Raw genomic sequence first — 21,192 nt, 5'->3', positions numbered from 1 at the left:
CGGGGGCGCTGTGGCTGCTTTCGCTCCGAAGGAGGCGGAAATACCCGATCTCAGTCGGGTCCGCTCTACTGCGCAGGCGCCGGAGACTTGCGCCTGCGCAGTAGAGCGGACCCGACTGAGATCGGGTATTTCCGCCTCCTTCGGAGCGAAAGCAGCCAGAGCGCCTGCGCAGGAGCCTGCAAAGGTAAATATTACGTCACCGCTGTACGGAGGGCTACAGCGAGACCCCCGAGGGACGGCAGACGGCGTGGGAAGCCTCATTAGGATCCTGAGGCTTCCCCCATCCGAGGTGAGTACCCCCCAGGGGACGTTTTAACGTTACAGATTCTCTTTAAGGGGGCAGAGACCGCTGGTACTTAAGTGGTTAAAAGGACTTGTTTCTGAATATTTGATGTTAGCATTAATTACACTTATTGAATACAATTAATGCATCAATTCAGCTTTAAAGAGTACCCACATTATAAATTAAAGTTCGCTTTAAACCTAATAAGTTGCCAAGATATATAAAATCACCCATGATAAAGTGTGATTTTTCTCACCCCCAGGGTCTGTATTCCACATATAATCTTGAAATCCCCACCCCCAGTGTGAAATTGGGCCCGGGGCAGTTTTTTTCTTTCCAAACTATAGGTGCAAGGGATGCTGGGAGATTGATGTCATAACTCCACCCCTTATGTCCATGTGATCTAATCTAGGCAGACAGACAGACAGACATCTGAAATGAGAATTATAGCAAACGGATATAAGATAGGCTCCTGCAGTTTTCCTGTCTTTTCTCTGTGCTACAGTTTGTGAAAAGAGAAGTAATTTGATCCAGGCAGGCAGAGGGCAGGGGAGTTAACCAGGCTGAAGAGGAGGGCACAATGCTTTCAGCTTCAGGAGGAATAAGGAAGTGATATATAAAGATATAAATGTGAGTCTGTTCTATCAAATATGATGTACCAGATGTACATTTTATAGGTTCATCTAACTGTACACAGTGCCTGGACTACATATATGTATTGCCATTCAGACCTTTTTTGGCTGGAGGTAGTCTTATTTCTAGTAGTTTTATTGCAGGGGTTTCAATCTTATAGTGATACTGAAGTGAATAAAAACATACTACACACTGGCGAACGGAGGGGGCTATTCCGGGTGTCTGGAACACCCCCCCTGCACTGAGCTGTGTATTCAGCCAGGGAAGCCCGCATAATATAAACAGGCTCATTCTCCCTCCCTTCTTACTTCTGGTGCCTCCCTCCAGCTAATAGAATGAGAGAGGCAGCTGAGCTTCCCAGACAAGAAGATGCAGCCTGCAGTGAGAGAATGTTGATTCTGGAGTCATGGACTCTCCACAGCACAGAAGTGTCAGACATGATGCAATTAGAGGGCAGGCAAGCTGGTAAATATGCACAGCATGATGCAGAGCTTGCCTGGACTCAGGGTCCTTGGGCAAACATCTGTCTGGTCTCTCCCCATTGTTATGACTGCATGTGTGGATAAGGTGTTAAAAAAGTTGAAAAGTTTTTAACAGTCCCTAGACTCCAGGAGGGCTTCTTTCTGACTTGTGTGGGAGTCCGGCAGGGACAGGAGTCCGATTACAGGCAAGTAACCTGTCTGATGTGGGACTGCAATACAGATAAGTTCTCTGCTCCATCTCAGGCTATTCTCAATTTCTCCACTCCTCTCTCTGGGCTAGTTTAACGCCAAAATGACAATAGCAATCGCTAGCAATTTGTGAGTGTGATTTTGTGAAGCGATTTTTGAATGAATCGCTCAAAAACATGCTACATGCAGTATACGTGCGATTTTGAAAAAGTCACAACGCTGCTGTGAGAACACTGTCATAGGGTAACATTAGCCAAGCGCTTTTCAAATTACTGTTGATTTGAAAAACGCTCAGAAGCACTCTTGGTGTGCACCAGCCTCCTTCATTCACCTTTGTTTCCCTCTTCCCCTAGTGCTGGCTGTGTCTTCTTGTCATACAGGAAAGCTAAATAAAAGTGCAATTCTGGTGAGGCAAAATATTATTATTTAGTATTTATATAGCGCCGCCATCTTCCGCAGTTGCATAAATCCCTGCATCATATGGGTATCGCTTGCGCTATGTGACACTATGTAGCATATTCCACTGAATTGTCCAGACTAAGTCTGTCTCCCGTTCCTCTCTCGGGGAGTTGTTCCAGCGCTGTACCCCGTTCAAATTTGCTGCTACCAGAAGCCCTCAGAAACACTCGTGTCCTTGAGTACTTCCAAAGATAGGCAGCTCCGTAATACGCCAGTGCACTTTTGTGCATGGGCAGTATGGAGCCACCTGTATTCGGAAGCACTAGAGGACATAAGTGCTTCTGGACCTTTCAGGAATCCCCCCCCCCCCCCCCTTAAAAATCCTGCGTTTGCCCCTGCTACATACTATAGAACCTTCCCAGTCCTCGCTCAGTCCCCTCGTTCCAGCGCTGTCGCCCCCATTGCAGGTGCTCAACCAATTGGTCAAATAGATATACGGGGATCCTAGGAAAGCTTCGGAAGCACTCGTGTCCCCAAGTGCTTCTGAAGATGGGCGGTTCCACGCGGTGCATTCACAAATGCACACTCCAGTATGGAGCTGCCCATCTTTGGAAGCACTCAGGGAGCGCTACTGAGAGCTCCCAGGGTGACGGATTTGACCACGCTATAACGCAGATCTACGAGATCCAGAGCCTTCCCTTTCCATAGGTAGGTATTTTTTTTTTTTTTTATTCACTCCAGATTTTCTTTAAAATGAATAAACGGAATGGTCTGCACTTAGGTTTTTTTTTATTCTGCATTCTGTATTTTTTTTATTATAAGGTTGTTTTCATAACATATTAATAACACTGAATGTACTGATGATGTTGTTCTTCTGTAGGAAAACGCATCCAAGTGGCCATTACCTGTTAAAATCCTGAGCAAAAATGAAGCAGGTGAACTAGTGGATGTGTCTGATTTCTTGGTGAGAAAGGGCTTGGCCTTGAGAGACAGAAGGTATTTACTTATTTCTCCTAGTCTATATCTTGTTGTGGCCTACTCTCTCATTTTACCATCTGTTTCTATGAAGGTGAGATGAATCTTGCTCACTGCAGTGACAGCCACTCTGTTCAGAGAAAAGTGTGCTTATGCAAAGGCATGTTTTTTTTACGGTTTTCTCTTCAACCGTGTTGGCTCAGCTACATAACATGTACACAGCACCTTAAAGGAAACCTAAGATAAATAATATTAAAGCATTTATACTTACCTGGGGCTTCCTCCAGCTCCCTTGAGGCTGTGGATTCGTTCACCATTGCCCTGGGCTGCTCCGATCTCCCGCTGACTGGCGGGTTTATTTGTACTGTCGCGCATACACTCCCGTTGACGGGAGTGTTGTGCATCAGTACAGCAAAGGCACAGAACGCAACAGGGGCGGGCCACCAGCTGGACCACATGTGGGACTAAATAAATTATACCGGGGAGACGGTGAGGGAACCCACAGCTTGGGGGGGGGGGGCTGCTGTTCCAGTGTCATAGCATCGCAATTATAATTTTGATGTTGCGACGGAAATGCATGCGTACATTTTGTATTCGTGTCATTTATTATATTCCGCGTATTGTGTAATTAAAGTTTAATTTGAAGTCTTCTAAGTAAAGCTTAATTCATAAGTGTGTCCCACTTCCCTTTAGCTTGAGAAAACAAGAGTCTCTAGTGGAACTTAATGAAACCGTAAGTATGTCCTTCACCATGCCGGAACCCAAAAACGTGGTCACAACAGAACCTATGAAGCTGAATGTGCAGAACATAGTCACAGCTGAAGAAATGGACGTAACGGCGGTAGAAGAAAACCCTATTGCAGCGGCAGAAGAAAATCACATTTCAGTGGCTGAGGGAAAGAACATGGTAGTGCCTGAGGAAAAGCACATTACTATGGCTGAGGAAATGAACATGGTAGTGCCTGAGGAAAAGCACATTGCAGTGGCTGACGGAATGAACATGGTAATGCCTGAAGTAAAGCACATTTCAGTGGTTGAGGAGTCCAACATAGAGGTGAACCGCGAGGAACCCTACCTGCCCCCAGTGATACCCAACGAGCCTACCTTCATAGCTAAAGTCACCCATGTTGCTGAAGATGGCACCGTATTTGCCGTTCAGGAGAGCTTGGGTAATGCTGTCCTATATTATATGTGCATGTGTCCTGTTTCTTTGCCATTTAAAACAAAAATTCAAGGGGTATACCTAGACATTTTAACCTCAGAGCAAGCGGGTACCAGGTCAAATCAGCGAGAACAAGCAGACATCGCGGCAGGGCTGATTTTAATCTACAACCTGACAGGAATAAACAGCAGCAAACAGGGCGTAGATTTCAAACAGAGAAGTCTGGAAGCCGTTAAAAAGGTCCATTCAAAACCGGTAAACTTTATTAACCTCCTTGCCGGTTATCCCGAGCTCAGCTCGGGGTAACCTGCGCAGGAGGATATCTCAGGCCCCGCTGGGCCGATTTGCATAATTTTTTTTTTGTTACAAGCAGCTAGCACTTTGCTAGCTGCTTGTAACTTTCGATCGCCGCCGATCCGCCGCAATCCGCCGCGCCGAGTCGCTCCCCCCCGCCCCAGAGCCCTGCGCTGCCTGGCCAATCAGTGCCAGGCAGCGTTGAGGGGCGGATCGGGATTCCCTATGACGTCCATGACGTCGGTGACGTCATCCCGCCCCGTCGCCATGGCGACCGGGGAAGCCCTGCAGGAAATCCCGTTCTCAACGGGATTCCCTGCATACTCTGATCGCCGAAGGCGATCGGAGTGGGTGGGGGGATGCCGCCGCTTAGCGGCTATCATGTAGCGAGCCCTTGGCTCGCTACATGATTTAAAAAAAAAAAAAAATTAAAAAAAATGTGCGGCGCTGCCTCCTTGCCGGATTTTTTAGACCGGCAAGGAGGTTAACATACACCAAGTTCCAAGTTCTGTTTTTGACGTAGCCAAATATGCTGGGGCATTCCAATATAGATGGAAATGGACAATGGCGACAATACTAGACTTAGACCTTTATCAGGTCCTTTATCAGGTCCTTTATCAAGCTTTTAGACATTAGAATACATTATATTTGTAAACTTATGTAGTACAGAGCTAGTCTTCACTCTTAAAGTGTATCTTTAAGGAAAAAGTGTCCCAAATGGGGTACTCCCTTTATAGAGGGAAGCCTCTGGATGATCCAGAGGCTTCCCGTTTTCTTCCACCTATCCCTTCCAGCGCTTTCCCCTCTACAAAACCATGCACAGAAGCGTGGACCACTGCAGGTGCAGTGCACCCGTGAGCTTCAGGGTTGCCAGTGCTGGAACCGCCTGGGAGAGGAGGACGGGAAAAGCCTCTGAGAGGCTCCCCTCTCCCAAGTAACCGGAGTACGTATCCTATGCTTTAATCGTTTCATCTTATGGGGCGGGTTCACTAAGATCAGAAAGCCCTGCAGAATTCCTGTGAACATAATGTAATGAATAAAATTGCTTGTTTTTTTTGTTTGTTTTGTTTTTGGTTTTTTTTTAATGTTTTTGCAATAATTATTTAAAAATAATTTAGTCAGTGATTGACCATTGTTAAATCTTATTTCCTCTCCCTGATTTACATTCTGAATTTTATCGTGGTTGGCGACATCTGTAGTCCTAACAGATAATCTCTGTGAAATGGTGAAATATTTGTTTACTGTTCTCCCAGAATACTGTTGGGGGGGGGGGGGGGCTAATCAGTACAGGCTAAACATCACTGGGAGGGTGGGGTTACATACCAATATATAGATTGATATAGGATGTATTTCTGATGCTGAAACCAGGAACATTACAGTGAGGCAGGGGTCACATTTGTCTTTCAGTTTCTACACTTTTCAGAAAACTGAAAGACAAGTGTGACCTCTACCTTACAACAGCTAATGTAATTTATAGAGAAAACTGACAAATTGCGCAAGATGTCAGTTTTTTTTCTGCGTGTGAAATCTGCATTCAAGTGTGACCTAGCTCATTGATTAACATGAGTTCTCAGTTGAAAACAGTTTTTCTGTGCAGAAAACTCGTACGAAAGCCGGTAAGTGTGACCCCTGCCTAAAAGTGAGTATCCTGAGTAACTTCCTGCATGTCACTACAGTGCCTCTTTAACACAAGTGGATTTGAATGTGAATAACGTCTATTGCCTAGATGTGTTTATGCATGTGGAATGTATATAATTATGAAAACAAAGGAAAAACCTCTTTATCTGGGTTAGGGTGTCTTTTTGCAAACTAAGTAGATGACGTGATGCTGATGGTTCCATATTCTTCTGGAAGTTTCATTTATTTACTCTTTGTTGTAGAAAATGCCCTTGGCACCCTTATGCTTGATATCCAGTCTTCATTTAAATGCCTTGGACTAATGGCCCCCTATGACTGGAAAAAAGGAGAAGGGTGTCTCATTAGAGGATCAGATGGCATGTCCTACAGAGGCAGAGTTCTGGAAATGCTCGGAGGAGATATGATAAAGGTAGATGTAAAATAAATTTGGTTTTCATTTCACAGTTTACTTTGCAGGCAGAGCAACTGTAGCTCAGTTTTCCCTTCCAGAAGAGCCTGTTGGCAACTGTGACAAGCACTGTGCTGTTTCACAGGGGGACATTTATCAAGAGTGTCTGAGACAAAATATTGGTAACATTTTAGAAATCTGTGCAGAGCAGACTCTGACATTTTAAGATATCACTAAATAGTGCAGATTCCTTCTTAAACTTATAGTAAATCCACATGGAGCAGGCACCAGCGATGAAAAAAAGTAATCTCTTTATTGATCACATGGATTAAAATCAGCAGTGATATTACAACGACAGACCGCTGTTTCGAGCCATAGGGCTCTTTATCAAGTTGTCAAAAAACTGCAATACAAACAATCACCTTCCACCATTCCTTATATACACAAGTGGCACCAATCGGTGGTCAGTGTTTGAATCAACGAATCACAGTACATAAACAGCATGGAGGACCTGATGGGGAACTGTGTAATACACCAAAATGCACACCCCTTCAGATCAGACCACTCCCACAGAATATGAATTTGGTAAAAAAGTACTTAAAATTCTCATCTATTGTAAACAAAAATATTCTCCAGCATCCCTGACCTCATGTCTGGACATGGGGAGAGCCTCCAGCCCGCCGCGCAGTGTGCAAGATAAAAACGTCGTTTTCGCCAGCTCCAGCCAATCAAATTGTGACTGGTGTCAACCAATGAAAGGCCCCTATGTCTCCAAGCGGCGACCAATCCGCTTCAACATACGCATCAGCCAATGGGCTATGCGTACGTCACAACGCGTCACACGCGGCGGTCAATCCGCATAAACCCGCGGCCAGACCAATAGGCAACGCGTATAAAACGACGCTTGGGCGGCGATGACCAATCCGCATGCACATGCGGACCAGCCAATAAACAATGCGTACATCGAGACAAAACACAGGAGGCGGCCAATCCACAGTCATCAGCAGCGCATATACTGTAAACAATGCGTACTAAGTGACGCAACACAAAACTGGCCAATAAGTATAAATGACCATTCATGCGTTCCTGAGGACTGCATAGTGAGCATAAAGAGAACCGCCTCCTCAAAATAAAGCAGCCAATAGATTTCACATTAGCAGCTCAGTCAACCATATAATGTGACCCGATACTCTCCCCACCTCCAGCAAAGTGCAAGCCAGGAATCTAGATCAGAAAAAAACAAGAAAAAGCTAGGAAAAACCATGTTCTCTTACTGTGTTATTAAAAATTTGACTTAGACACCACACACCGTCTACTACATCCACTAATAAAAAAATTCCCTTATAATCAATATAGAGACAAACAAGCCACATGGATCCTAACAATTTCAGATGCAAAAGGACAGATCATAGTCTAAGTTTAAACCTCCATTACCCAGAACACCCAATTTTTTAATCCAGAACGCTTCACGTCTGGATAGCTCTTTATCACGATCCCTCCCCCCTCCCCACCCCATTGGGACACCATCGATTATTTGGACTCTCAATTGTGAGACATTGTGGCCCGCCTCTACAAAATGTCTGGCCACAGCTTGAGTGTTATCCCTATTTCTGATGGCGGATTTATGGGAAGAAAGTCTCACTTTAAGAGCCTTTGTGGTTTTGCCCACATAGGCCTGACCACACGGGCACTTAAGTAAATAGACCACAAATGTAGAATTACAATCGTAATGCTCTCTAATGGTAAATGCTGTACCCTTGGAGGGGTGTCTAAAGACATCTCCCTTAATAATAGAGTTGCAAAGATGACAACTAAGACAGGGGTATGTACCTTTCCTCCCCTCTCTAGGTTTGTGTGATCTAGATTTTGTGTGCACCAACTTGTCCCTAATCGTGGGGGCCCTCTTAAAGGATGCTAGAGGGGGGTAGCGGAATTCTGGGACCCTGGGGAAGGCTTCTCTTAGTAAATGCCAGTGTTTCCTGATCACATTAGTGATCTTGGTACTACAAGTATTGAAAGTGGAGACAAAGGGCATCCTGGATGAATTGTCCCTGGGTCGTCTATTCCTATGTGGGGTACTGAATACATGTTCGGGATATCCTCTGTTTCGGAATTTATTTCTCATTTTTTCTAGCTGTGTTTCTCTGTTGGCTCCCTCTTGCACAATTCTAGCCACCCTCTTTAGTTGACAAACTAAAGTCAAACACTGACCACCGATTGGTGCTACTTGTGTATATAAGGAATGGTGGAAGGTGATTGTTTGTATTGCAGTTTTTTGACAACTTGATAAAGAGCCCTATGGCTCGAAACAGCGGTCTGTCGTTGTAATATCACTGCTGATTTTAATCCATGTGATCAATAAAGAGATTACTTTTTTTCATCGCTGGTGCCTGCTCCATGTGGATTTACTGAATTGACGGCTCCAGTGGTGTGGAACGCCATAAGCTTGGGCACACGTTTCTCTCTACATTGGATGGGTGCTGATCCAAAACCTTCTTGTGTTTATCTTCTTAAACTTATAGGAATCAGAGAAGTTACTCAGACAGTGCGGTGTGTGAGGGAAATTGCGGTTGCTGAGGTAACCAATACATCTTTGTATTGCATAATTTCCCAGCGCTGGAAGGGTTAAGCACAGAACAGCTGGCAGCAGGGGGGAGGAACACTTCTCAAATCTTATCTAGCCTGCACTGCACAAGCTGTGTAGAAGTGCTATTAAGCACTTCTTAAAGTGAACCTCCGGACTAAAAATCTCAGCAGAACTGAAAAGGCTTGATGTTTCTTTAACAGTTTCACAGCATCAGAACTATGTTTTTCTTACCAAAGCATCATTTTTAGCTGCATTTTTAGCTAAGCTCCACCCATCAAAGAAAACCGCCCTGGCTTTTTTTCCCTGATGCTGTGCAAAGCATGATGGGATTTCCTATGTTGTTAACGTTGCCTAGCAACTGGGAGGGGTGATCAGCACACAGGACAGGATGTGTCTCATGCTCCCTGTCACCTCCTTTCAACCAAAAAGATGGCTGCCCTCATGAAATCAAACATTTGCCTGTTCTTTTAAAACAGGGTGGGTAAGAGATTATATTACCTATCTATTTTAATTAACATAACTAATGTAACTTAATGTCAGTATGTTTGTTTAGGCTGAAGTTGCTCTCCACTTAGTATCCAGACCTTGTTTTCCCCTAATGGACCAGAGCAGTTCTGACGCTTTAGCTGTGTCCCTTTGTAATCAGCAATAACTTCATCTGTACTCGTGCCACTTAAAGAGACTCTGTAACATCAAAAACCTCCACTGGGGGGTACTCACCTTGGGTGGGGGAAGCCTCCAGATCCTAATGAGGCTTCCCACGCCGTCCTCTGTCCCACGGGGGTCTCGCTGCAGCTCTCCAAACAGCCGGCATTTACCTTTGCTGGCTCTAGCGGGGGCGCTGTGGCTGCTTTCGGCACGGAAATAGACGGAAATACCCGATCTCCGTCGGGTCCACTGTACTGCGCAGGCGCCGGAAACTTGCGCCTGCGCAGTAGAGCAGACCCGACGGCGATCGGGTATTTCCGCCTACTTCGGAGCCGACAGCCGTCAGAGCGCCTGCGCAGGAGCCGGGAAGGTAAATATTGACGTCACCGCTGCACGGAGGGCTGCAGCGAGACCCCTGAGGGATGGAGGACGGCGTGGGAAGCCTCATTAGGATCCGGAGGCTTCCCCCACCCGAGGTGAGTACCCCCCAGGGGACGTTTTGTCATTACAGTTCCTCTTTAAATGATCCTTATATCGTTTTTTTCAAGACAAACTAAGCTTTCATTGGGGGGTATTTGGTCCCAAGTAAAATGTTCTTCTCTTTGCATTTTAATGGGAAAAGTGGGGGAAAAGAAAAAAAAATGCATTATTTCCCAATTTTGACCAATTCCTGTTTAAAAATAAAAAGTGCTACTGACATAAAAAACTGTGCCACCAGTTTATGTCCCCCCAGTATAGATATCCAGATGTGTCCCCAGTATCACCCCCCCCCCCCCAGTATAGCCAGATGTGTCCCCAATATCAGCCCCCTCCCCCAGCATAGACAGATGTGTCCCCTGTGTTTGCCACCCCCAGAATGGATTTACAGATGCACCCCCAGGAATAGTGCCCCTCTTCATAGCCAGATGTGTCCCTGGGATCAGTATTACCCCATTATAGCCAGATGTACCCCCAGGATTAGCGCTGCCCCTCATTATAGCCAAATGTGCCCCCAGCACTAAGTTATGGTCCCCCAGGTGCCCAGATGTGCCATATTATTAAACCCCTCCCCTCGGTTACCCAGATTTCCCCCGTCACTTTAACACCCAGTTTTTATATATCCCCCCCCCCCCCAGAATCGATAGCCAGATGCCCCCCCCCCCCCCCCCTCCTTGCACAAATGCACCAGCAAGCAGCCTCACTCACCTTACCTCGTTCCTGTGACTACCCAGGTCAATGTCATCAAGCCGGGACCCTGGTAAACGGCGTTACGCGGCTGAATGCAGAGCGGGGAACGGAGGCTCGGGCATCAGGATAGTCGCAGGAACGAGGCAAGGTGAGTGAGGCTGCTTGCTGGAGGATTTTTTTTAATGATTTCTGCACGGAGGGGGACAGATGAAGGATCGCTGCAGTTGACTACTGCAGCGTTCATTCATGGGAGGAGGGTGGACTAATTGGCTACAAGGGAACATGTTCCCTTTCACCAATTAGTAATGCAGCTGACAGTGCCGGGGGGTGCGCTCTTAAGCGCACCCAATCGTGCACAGCAGGGCTGCAAACGTAGTCAGTATATCTACGTCATGGTGGCTTGGAGGGTGCCACAGATGATGTAGATCTACTGTAGCAGTGGAAAAAGTGGTTAATCTGTGGTAGTTAAAGGATTTGCACTTTTCTAACTGTAGTGCAATTGTAGAAACTACCGCTATTAACTAGGAATTAAGAAGTTTCTTATCATGCAGAACAGTCCCCCTGCTGGTTGGAACTGTTTAAGAAGAAGAAACTGTCCGTAATGCTTGAAGTCTGGCCCACAGCTACTCAAAAGCAGATTCTTCCTCAGAATCAGACAAGCAAGTATTAACCTCCTTAGCGGTATGATTCTTCTCAAATTCTTTAGCTTTTAAATAGTTAACAATGCTTTCTCTGGAAAGAATTATACCGCTAGGTATAGGCAGCCAGCCAGTGACCCTGAGTGTAGGTAGCCAGAGTGACCCTAGTACAGGTAGCCAGAGTGTGCCCCCTCTTCCCAGTATAGATAGCCAAAGTGTACTCCTCTTCCCCACTACAGATAGCCAGAGAGGTCCCCAAAGTATAGGTAGGCAGAGAGTCCACCCTTTACCTTTTATAGGTAGCCAGGCAGTGCCTTCCCAGTTTAAGTAACCAGAAAGTGCCACCCCCCAATTATCGGTAGCCACAGAGTGCACCCCAGGATAGGTAGCTGGGAAGTGCCTCCTTAGTATAGCTAGCCAGAGCCCCCAATCCCCTCCCGTAGTTCACTCGCCTCCCCTGGATCCAGCCTCAGGCTGCAAGTCTTTCTCCTGTCCTCTGGAGGGGGGGGGGAGAGCATCTCTACACTGGCATGTGACAGCTAGCAATCTCGCCATAGTGATGGGGCCCTAGGAGGACATGGAGAAGACAGGCTGCAGATTAAGGCCCCGTTCACATTACAAACGCGGACGGCCATGCATGCGGAACGCACGCCATCCGCGTTTGTATGCGTTGCATGGCTGATCCCATCACTGAAAAGTGAATGGGACAGCCACGCGGTTTTGCAAAAAATGCGTGCAGCATGCGTTCCCGGACCGCACAGATCCAGAACGCATGCAGTGTGAACATCACAGTGCACTCTATGTACTGTCTGATGTCGTGCGTGTCTGGCTCCTGCACGCGTTTCCAAAACGCAGCTGGAAACGCGTGCAGTGTGAACGGGGCCTAACACTCTGCACTCAGCCCTCCTAACGGTCTCTATGACAGCAAGGAGCTATTCTTAAACCCGAGGTCTTTGAGAACTGTACTGATAAATTTCCCATCGGGATTGTCTTCTCTGGCAACAGCTGTCATGGTGGGGACTGTTCCTTCTGTGGGGAAAGGTCTAACTTTTCTATCCAATCGAGTAGAAACAAAGCAAGTGGTGAGCTGCTGGGAATGTTTAGCTCAAAACAATATTGAAGCTGGAGTTGCACTTTAACGATGACATCCTTATATGCTTACACTAACAGTGGCAATTGTCATAATAGGTTCGGTATGAAGACTTTGGATTTACTGAAAAAATCCCCAAATGTCACCTCTATCCATCACTGTTCAGTCCAGAAGTACCGCGGTTTAGCATTCCTTTCAGGCTGACAGATGTGCTTCCTGTAAGTAACGTCAAACACGTTATCTCATTTTTGTACTTTGTGGTAGTGGCTCTTTAAAGTACACCTGTAACATTGGAAAACACTATTAACAAAACCTATGAACAGATTCAGTATTCCTTCGTGATCTAATTTACCGGTTTTTGCCAATCCCTGACATACGTTAATGCTGCTGAACAAACAGTTACTGGTATTCTGCAGTCACATGGCAAGCGGTGCAGGGGTAGATGATGTTAACCTGACAGATGCTAAAGATAGAAAACTTGGGTGGAACTGATTAAAAGAAAAATCTTCCTAAATTTATGCAGCTTTCATTTTGACCAATCAGATGCAGTAGCTGATGATTTTGATTGTTGAATTCCTAGCTGCCGATCTTTTTATCTCAGTAGTATCTGAATTAGACACCTAAAACAATATGGTTAATGAGAAAGATTTTAGTGAGCATCTGATCTGCATGCTTCCAAAATCGCACAAAAATCACAATCGCACCACAATCGTGTCAGTCGCAAATTGCACTAAAATCGCTTCAAGAATCACACCAAAATTGCAAATGCAGGAAAAATACTGAAAAATTGACTTCCTCCTCGGCTTAGGAAATAACAGAGCTTGGCAGATCAACCAGATGGTTTCTAAAGTAAGGACTCAAACCCACTAGCAGCCTTCTAAGCGCAAGTGATTTGAAAAAGCTCTTGCTAATGCAATGCTATGGGGGACTTTTATAAAATCACATCGCTCTAGTGCATGGGTAGGGAACCTATGGCTCGGGAGCCAGATGTGGCTCTTTTTATGGCTTCATCTGGTTCACAGACAAATCAGTAGGGGTTGATTCACTAAGCTACACTGCTCAAGCAACGCAGCGTTGACTATAACATTTTTAAAGTAGGCACGCTACTGCTGTGTATCATACACTACTAACTTACTCTCGCTCCCCCTAAAACTAACAACGGCTGCTCTAATTGTCCTACTCTGGATCATGTCAGGTCCAGTGGCTTTGTAGTACAAGATCCCTGCACATAGGGTCAGCCTATTGGTCCAAAGTGCAGCGATCTCGTCCTACAATGTGAATCAACCCCCAAGTCAGCTAGCTAATTGTACAAGCTGTTAGTCAGTATTTCTCCTGTCTGGCTCTCGGGGAAATTGCTAATGTTTCTGAAACCCAAGAGAAGCTGAAGACATGTCTGACACTTCCGCTGCCCGGTGGATCAATTGTATAAACATCACCATGGCAACACGGACGTGAGCCCTCTGCTGCGCATGCACACTGTCCCAATTTGAAACATATTGTATTACTCTCACGGAATTACACTTTAAAATATTTGGCGTTTATGGCTCTCTCAGACAAAAAGACTCCTGACCCCTGATCTAGTGGGATCACACATTAGCAAAAGCTTTTCAACTTACAAAGCGCTCAGAAAAGCGCTCCAAGTGGGTTCCAGGACTAATGAACAGTTTCCTAAATGCTTGACACTTTCAATAATACTTTTTTTGGTATGTACATTATTCTATTTTTTTTTGTATTTTATAGTGGTTCATCCCACTTTAAAGGACAACGGTAACAAGTGGGATATGGAGGCTGCCATATTTGTCTTTGAAACAATACCAGTTCGGTGTTCTCCTCAGAAATTTTTTTTCAGCCGGGTGGCATGACAAAGTAGCCGGGTGGGGCGAGATGACAAAATGCAGGGCTGTTGCTTCTCTGCTTACAGCAAAGGAGGTGGTGAGCTGATGACAGCCGAGTGCTCACCAAAACTAGCCGGGTGGAGCATCCAGCTAAAAGAGCCTGGGGAGAACACTGCAGTTGCCTGGCAGTTCTGCTTATCTATTTGGCCGCAGTAGTTTTTTTAATAACACCATTAAACTATCATGCAGCTAATCTTGTTAGATCTGACAATGTCAGAAACACCTGATCTGCTGAATACTTGTTCACGGTCAGAGAGTCTGCAGGATAGCCAGGCAACTGGTAATGCTTATATGGCAGCCTCCATATCCCTCTCATTACAGTTGTCCTTTAAGTACCAGTTTTATTTATTTTTTGTTATTTTTCAGAGAAAAATTCAAACAATTGACATGGGAACCCATACTTTGTATCCTTTGGCAACGTGTTCTTTCTGACAACCCTTTCTGTTGGTGTACTAGGTTGGAGATCGCTGGCAACCAGATGCTATAGAGCTTCTGAAAGAACTTCTTGCAGAGAGACTTGTCAATGTTCACCTTGTGGTACGTGTTCTCCTTTTAGCTATGATAAAAATTAACAGCAATCCATCTTAGCTCTGCCTTGTTTTACTAATGGTATACTTACTGAATACAGGAGCCACCAAGGTTTCCCGGCGACGCTGCTTCTGCTTATCTGTACTGTGGAGGTGGTTCTGTGTCTGCTATCCTGGAGCAGTATAACCATTGTATTCCCAAAGATTGTGAAATGAAAATGGCAAGTATATGTCATGATATAAACCGTCTCATTCTTACCAGCGGCAGAAATGCTAATTGTATTTAAAGGAACACTATCAAACCAAGTGTTCTGAAATGACAATGTACAAATAATGTCTAAGTAGCTGTGTAAACCTTTTCCTACCTTTCATGTTCAATACCTGAGGCAAAAGCTGTAATTCACTGTGTGTAGATTTTAGCTAAGTTTGGAATGTCTCATTTGCATAGGTGAATCTCTGCAGTCTGACATGCTAAGAACAGTGTAATATTGAAGCAGAGTTATATGAATGTCTCTGGTATCAGGTTTCACACACTACAAATGGTTATGTTGCACATAGATCCGTTTCCTTTGCTTTCTGCAGACAGTTCAGTCAGAGACAGGCAGCTGCCAGTGAGAGCTTTGTCTTAGGCCTTTTTCACATTATAAATCGCAACCGCTGAGAGATTTATGCTGTGATTTTTGAAGAGCTTTTCCCTGCGATTTGCACTTAGAAAAGCGTTTTTCTAAGCGCTTTTGTGGAGCAATGGATTTTTTTCACTTCCCTCCCTGCCTCTGTAAGTTGATTGGAGGAGGCTTATGGGGGAGGGGAGGGACACAGGTGGGGGAGACACGGTGAATGGCAGCCTGCATGTAAACAGCCGACTAGCGACAATCTGCGTGTCACTAGCCTGGCGGTTTTTATAATGGGGGACAGCCGAGCACGGGGGGCAGCTGGAGGCAGAATAAAAGGACACAGGCTGGTGATTGTATGCAGAATGTGCCTCTGTGTCCTATACTGATTGCAGAAACCTACCTCAGGTTCTCTTTAAAAGGAAACCTAAACTGAGAGGGATATGGATGTTTCCTTTTAATCAATACCAGTTGCCTGGCAACCCTGCTGATCCCTTTGGCTGAAGTAGTGGCAGAATCACACACCTGAAACAAGCATGCAGCTAATCCAGCTGGACTTCAGTCAGAGCACCTGATCTGCATGCTTGTTGAGGGGCTGTGGCTGAAAGTATTAGAGACACAGGATCAGCAGGAGAGTCAGGCAACTGGTATTTTGTTAAAAGGAAAAATCCATATCCTCCTTAGTTTAGGTTCCCTTTAACTACTACTTTACTCCCTCTCATTAAGGGCTCTATGCTTCAGATCAGGGGTTTTTGTGGCCACATATGTTATGGGTGTGAAGATTATGATGTCCATACTTTTTTAGGTTTATGACAGTTGTAAGATGGACCCCCAGACTGTGAGGGTCAGAAGGGGTTGGCAAAGGGAAAGGGTGTGACCATTGGGGGGGGGCGGGGGGCATGATTTATAGTTGCACCCTTGATCTTACGGATGGTGTGTTGTTGTTCTCCTCTGTGTATTATCATGTCTCATTATGATTTGTGATGACTTTGTATTGTGCTTGGTTGCAGGGAATACACAGCTTCATTGATATTTCCCCTAATAAAATATGGAGCATTGATTTTCAGGTATGAGCTTTTTTCTGCAGAGTTGCGTGATTTTGGTGCTTCACTGTAACTGACTTTATTATGATTCTTAGGGAGGGATAGTAACATTTCCAAAATATCCATTCATGTTGGCAATGGGTGGATTCTTCACTCACAGACTTAGGATGGGACAAGTATGAAACTACTTTCATGGAACTGTTCATCAGTTCTGAAAATAAACGTATGCGATAGGTTGCACCAAGTGTACTCTACTCATTCCTGGCTGGCTATACTGTCCCCTGTGCAAGGAGCTGGGCTGCAAACACGTAAAATTGCTATGGGCAAATTTGGGCGCGGGGTGAAGCTGAAAGGCTGCTCACCCTGCTGTAGCCAAACTTCTGCCCAGGCCAAATACTATTCCCTCAACTCTCAGTTGTAGCAACTGGGGGGAGGCACCAATGTATTGTTTTCCCCTAATTTGAACTCTGGCTGTTGCCGACACCCATATTAGTCATTGAGCAATGCTATAGCCATAATTCTCATTACGGCCTGTGGCGGCGCCCAAAGAATCAGCGCAGCGCCGAAATGAGCTGATCTGGCTGGGCTTGCTTGGCTGACTTTGTGCTCATGGTTCGCTGAAATTTGGTGCAACATGTCCACCCAATCGATGATTCGATTGATTTCAGGCTTAAATCAGTCAAATGCATTGATCAGACATGCTGGAAAATCTCGGTCGAAAGTGCTCAATCAGATGCACTGCAGTACCAGCATTCAATATAGCGACAACTGATGGATGTCATTCTGCTGTCTCTCCAAGTATAAAATGTCCCCACTGGTGCCCATGCTCTGTAAATTCTCACCTGTACCCCTAGCGGGACTCCTGGCATCCTTTGCTGTCACCCCTTTTACCGCAGGTGCATGCACCAGGTGTGTGACGTCACGTACCATCTGCACAGGGTTTGTATGTTCTCCCCGTGTCTGCGTGGGTTTCCTCCAGGTGCTCTGGTCTCTTCCCACATCCCAACAACATACAGGTAAGTTAATTGCCACACCTAAATTTGCCCTAGACTATAATAAACCTATGACAATGATAAGGAATTAGATTGCGAGCTCCTGTAAAGGACAGGGAGGGTCCGGTTCACACTTGCATTAAAAAAACGTCCGTTTAATGTTAACCTATGGATCATCCATTCACATTGGTCTATTATAATGGATCTATTCCACACGATCCGCTGAACGGACCGCAAATTTCCAGCTGCAGCAATTTTTCTGGACTTCTGAGCTCAGCGGAATGGAAACAAAAGCTGAAGTGCTGCATTGGGGGCAATGAGAAAATGGAATGTTTCTTCACACTAGTGAATAAATGGACCGTTCTAGCCAGCAAAATCCAGCTTGGGGTGGGGGGCAGAATGGAAGCAGCTGAGTGGCAACAGAGTGAAAATTGGGCCGCAATATCAACTATTTTTAAAAAAAAAGACATGTCGCCATAGACTTACTTGATTCCCAGGCCGATGCAGGTCGCCACGGGTCACGCACGGTAATGTAGTTCTGCGTTAGATTAGCACTTCCAGCGCAGCGTACTGCAACATGGGAAGTATAAACTTCCCCATAGAGTTACGTTAGGCTGCGGTAGCAGTGTGGCAAGTTGACTCGCAGCGCCAGTGTGAAAGGGCCCGAGTCTAATTCTCACCAGAGCTGTGGAGTTGGCACAAAAATACTGACTCCTCACTTTAAGTTCTCCGACTCAAGGTACCCATAATTGCTCCGACTCCACAGCCCTGATATAAGTACTAAATCATAATTTTAATCGCAAAAAACTTTAAAATTGAAATGTACTTGGGGGGAATTAATGATCAGTATTTTTACTTACCTGGGACTTTCACTTGCCCCATGTGCTCGGTGGCCGTCCTCCCGGGTGGCTCCATTCTTCAGCAATTTTCGCCTGTAATTGGATCTCAGATGCGCCAGTCAGGTTGCACTGTGCATGCATGATGGCCCGGGCGCCTGAGGGAGCACATGGGGCTGGAGGAAGCCCAGTAAAAATACTGATAATTTTTTCTCTCAGGTTTCCTTTAAGGTTTTTCAAGACTAACAAATTTAGAGGTAAATAAAAAGCTGTTGATTATTACATGCATCAAGGCCATGGCAATTGATCCATAAATGCCTGTATGGATCACCATTCCTGCGTAGCCACATCTGCCTTGTATATACAGCTGCATACAATATATTGTAGATTTATAGCAGTGGGACTTTACTTCTTCATTAGAGTCATAGCATCAAAAAAAATAAGTTAAAATGCATTTTGTGTGTTTAATTGCAGGGATTAATGGACAATGACTGGGAGACCCCTTTACTGTCACCTTATTCGCAATTGTCATTGCCTCCCCCAGGAGAGATTTTCCCAGTGAAAGTGACGCACATTCAAACTCCAAACATGGTGAGTACCTTCTCTTATTGGCCGTGCCATTCACTGAGATTTGGTATTTTATTGATTCACAGAGATCTGACTTGCAGTTTAGTCATGCTATCACATTAAAGTGAACTGAGCAGCATTTTTATCCCCTAGGGTATCTCAATTGTACATTAAAAATGCATGCCAGTAATGTGGCTCATTCATTAAAAAAAATCAATTCTACCTCTTCTTTTTACATTTAAAGAGAGTCTGAAGCGAGAATAAATCTCGCTTCAGACCTCATAGATAGCAGGGGCATGTGTGCCCCTGCTAAACCGCCGCTATCGCGCCGCTAAACGGGGGTCCTTTCACCCCCAAATCCCCTCGGTGCAGCGGGGGAGCGCTTCCTGGTTGGGGCAGGGCTAACCGCCTCAGCCCTGCCCCACGCACGTCTGTCAGCGCGTATCTCCGCCTCTCCCCCGCCCCTCTCAGTCTTCCTTCACTGAGAGGGGCGGGGGAGAGGCGGCGATGCGCCGCTGATAGACACGACTGGAGGCAGGGCTGCTGCCGTTAGCCCTGCCTCCAGGAGTCTGCGACCAAGTGTCGTAGTGGGGGGTTTGGGGGTGAAGGGACCCCTGTGTAGCGGCGTTTTAGCAGGGGCACACATGCCCCTGCTGACTATGAGCTCTGAAGCGAGATTTATTCTCGCTTCAGAGTCTCTTTAAATGTTTGTCAGAGGCTTTTATTGCTCTACTTCCATGGCTTGCCGTCTGTCCGCAGAAAGAGCAGGCAGATAAGGACTGCTGTAATTAAGCAGTAGCCAAAAGTGAGCAAATAAAAGCTTTTAGGGGGGGGGGGGGGGGATAGGACACTGTACTTCAAAGAGGTTAGAGAAGTCACACTTGATTACATTCACACTTTCCTCTGGATAAAGAAGGGCAGACGGAAGGGGGAAAACTGCAGCTTCTACAGCTATTAGAAACCAGGACAAACTGCAGAAAAAAATAAGCTGCTTGGATTCCTTTAAAGAGGTTGTGAATGCAGTCTACACACATAGATTCTCACATTCGATTACCTGCAGATTCGATCACCCTGATTGAATCTGACGTGAATTTCTTCAAAATGTCGTATTTTGGTCAAAATAATCAATCTAAATTATCTATTTGATAGGATGAAATATCCAGGTTGATCAGGGGCCGGGCAGGAGAGGCAGTAGATTGTTGGCCCATAGCATTGCATTGTATAGAACTGTGCAACGCTGCAGTTCAACTGATTTTTCAATAGTCACTGCTGGAATCGATCGATGAGCGTTGTAGTTGCAATTGATCATTATGTAACATTGGGTGGAGAAATGTATATGGCCAGCTTAACATGCAATCCGACCTGCTTTAAATTGTGTTCTTCCCAAATGTTCAACATCTCTTTCCTCCCTCCATGAGATAAATCTGTTATGTTCCACTCTGCACAATTCATAGTCCATGTGAAGATAACAATAAGCTCTTCGTCACACATCAGAAAACAGGATTATGTACTGGTCATGAGTCTTCTTAGTGTAAATAGTGGACTCAACATGGCTGTATTTTAAAACCGGGCTAAAATCAATAATGCCTGTATATGGAAATATTGAGATTTTGCCATATTTTAGGACTATTTAGCCACACTTGGGTATAAAGGCACTTACCTTTAACTAGATGACTGAACACTTTTCTATCTTTGCCTCGTTTGTGTAGGTCTATGTCTGTCTGGAAAACAGAAGTAGAAAGTCCCAGTTGGGTGAATCAGACGATGATGACCTGGAAAATAATTGTGATCCCGTTGCGTCCTACCTGGAGCACATGAATCAGGATGATGGAGAAGAGCTGCTGACCTTGACTGACTTTAGAAATAGTACAGTATTTATATTTATTATAAACCACATTTCCAGTACCCATATTTTCTGCCGTATAAGATGCTCCGGAATATAAGATGCACCGAGGTTTAGAGGGCAAAAACCAGGGAAAAAAATATGAACTAAACCTGGTCTCCTCCTGTGTCCCCATGTGATCTACTAAGTCCCCATGTCTCCTCCTGCTCCGTATCCGTTGTAAGATTACACTGTCGGGTTCCCTGAGTATTCAGCTTTGGGCTATAAGCTCGCAATATGATCTCTAGAGTGTGGAGGAGGGAGGA

General features: G+C 45.4%; 1 protein-coding gene across 1 annotated transcript in view; it reads left to right on the top strand.

Annotated features, from left to right (window-relative positions):
• RNF17 (ring finger protein 17) overlaps window positions 1-21,192 on the top strand; it is a 191,098-nt gene that overhangs the window by 157,604 nt on the left and 12,302 nt on the right. Inside the window, exons 28-36 of the mRNA XM_068266942.1 lie at window positions 2,867-2,982; window positions 3,655-4,130; window positions 6,298-6,464; window positions 12,672-12,791; window positions 14,925-15,005; window positions 15,097-15,216; window positions 16,617-16,673; window positions 18,952-19,068; window positions 20,754-20,910. Coding sequence (XP_068123043.1) covers window positions 2,867-2,982; window positions 3,655-4,130; window positions 6,298-6,464; window positions 12,672-12,791; window positions 14,925-15,005; window positions 15,097-15,216; window positions 16,617-16,673; window positions 18,952-19,068; window positions 20,754-20,910 — 1,411 coding nt within the window. The remainder of the gene's footprint in view (window positions 1-2,866; window positions 2,983-3,654; window positions 4,131-6,297; window positions 6,465-12,671; window positions 12,792-14,924; window positions 15,006-15,096; window positions 15,217-16,616; window positions 16,674-18,951; window positions 19,069-20,753; window positions 20,911-21,192) is intronic.

This window comes from Hyperolius riggenbachi, chromosome 2 (assembly GCF_040937935.1).
Source record: "Hyperolius riggenbachi isolate aHypRig1 chromosome 2, aHypRig1.pri, whole genome shotgun sequence".
NCBI classification, from domain to species: domain Eukaryota; kingdom Metazoa; phylum Chordata; class Amphibia; order Anura; family Hyperoliidae; genus Hyperolius; species Hyperolius riggenbachi.
Note: the sequence above shows the minus strand (reverse complement) of the source record. Positions and strands in the feature narration are given on the sequence as shown.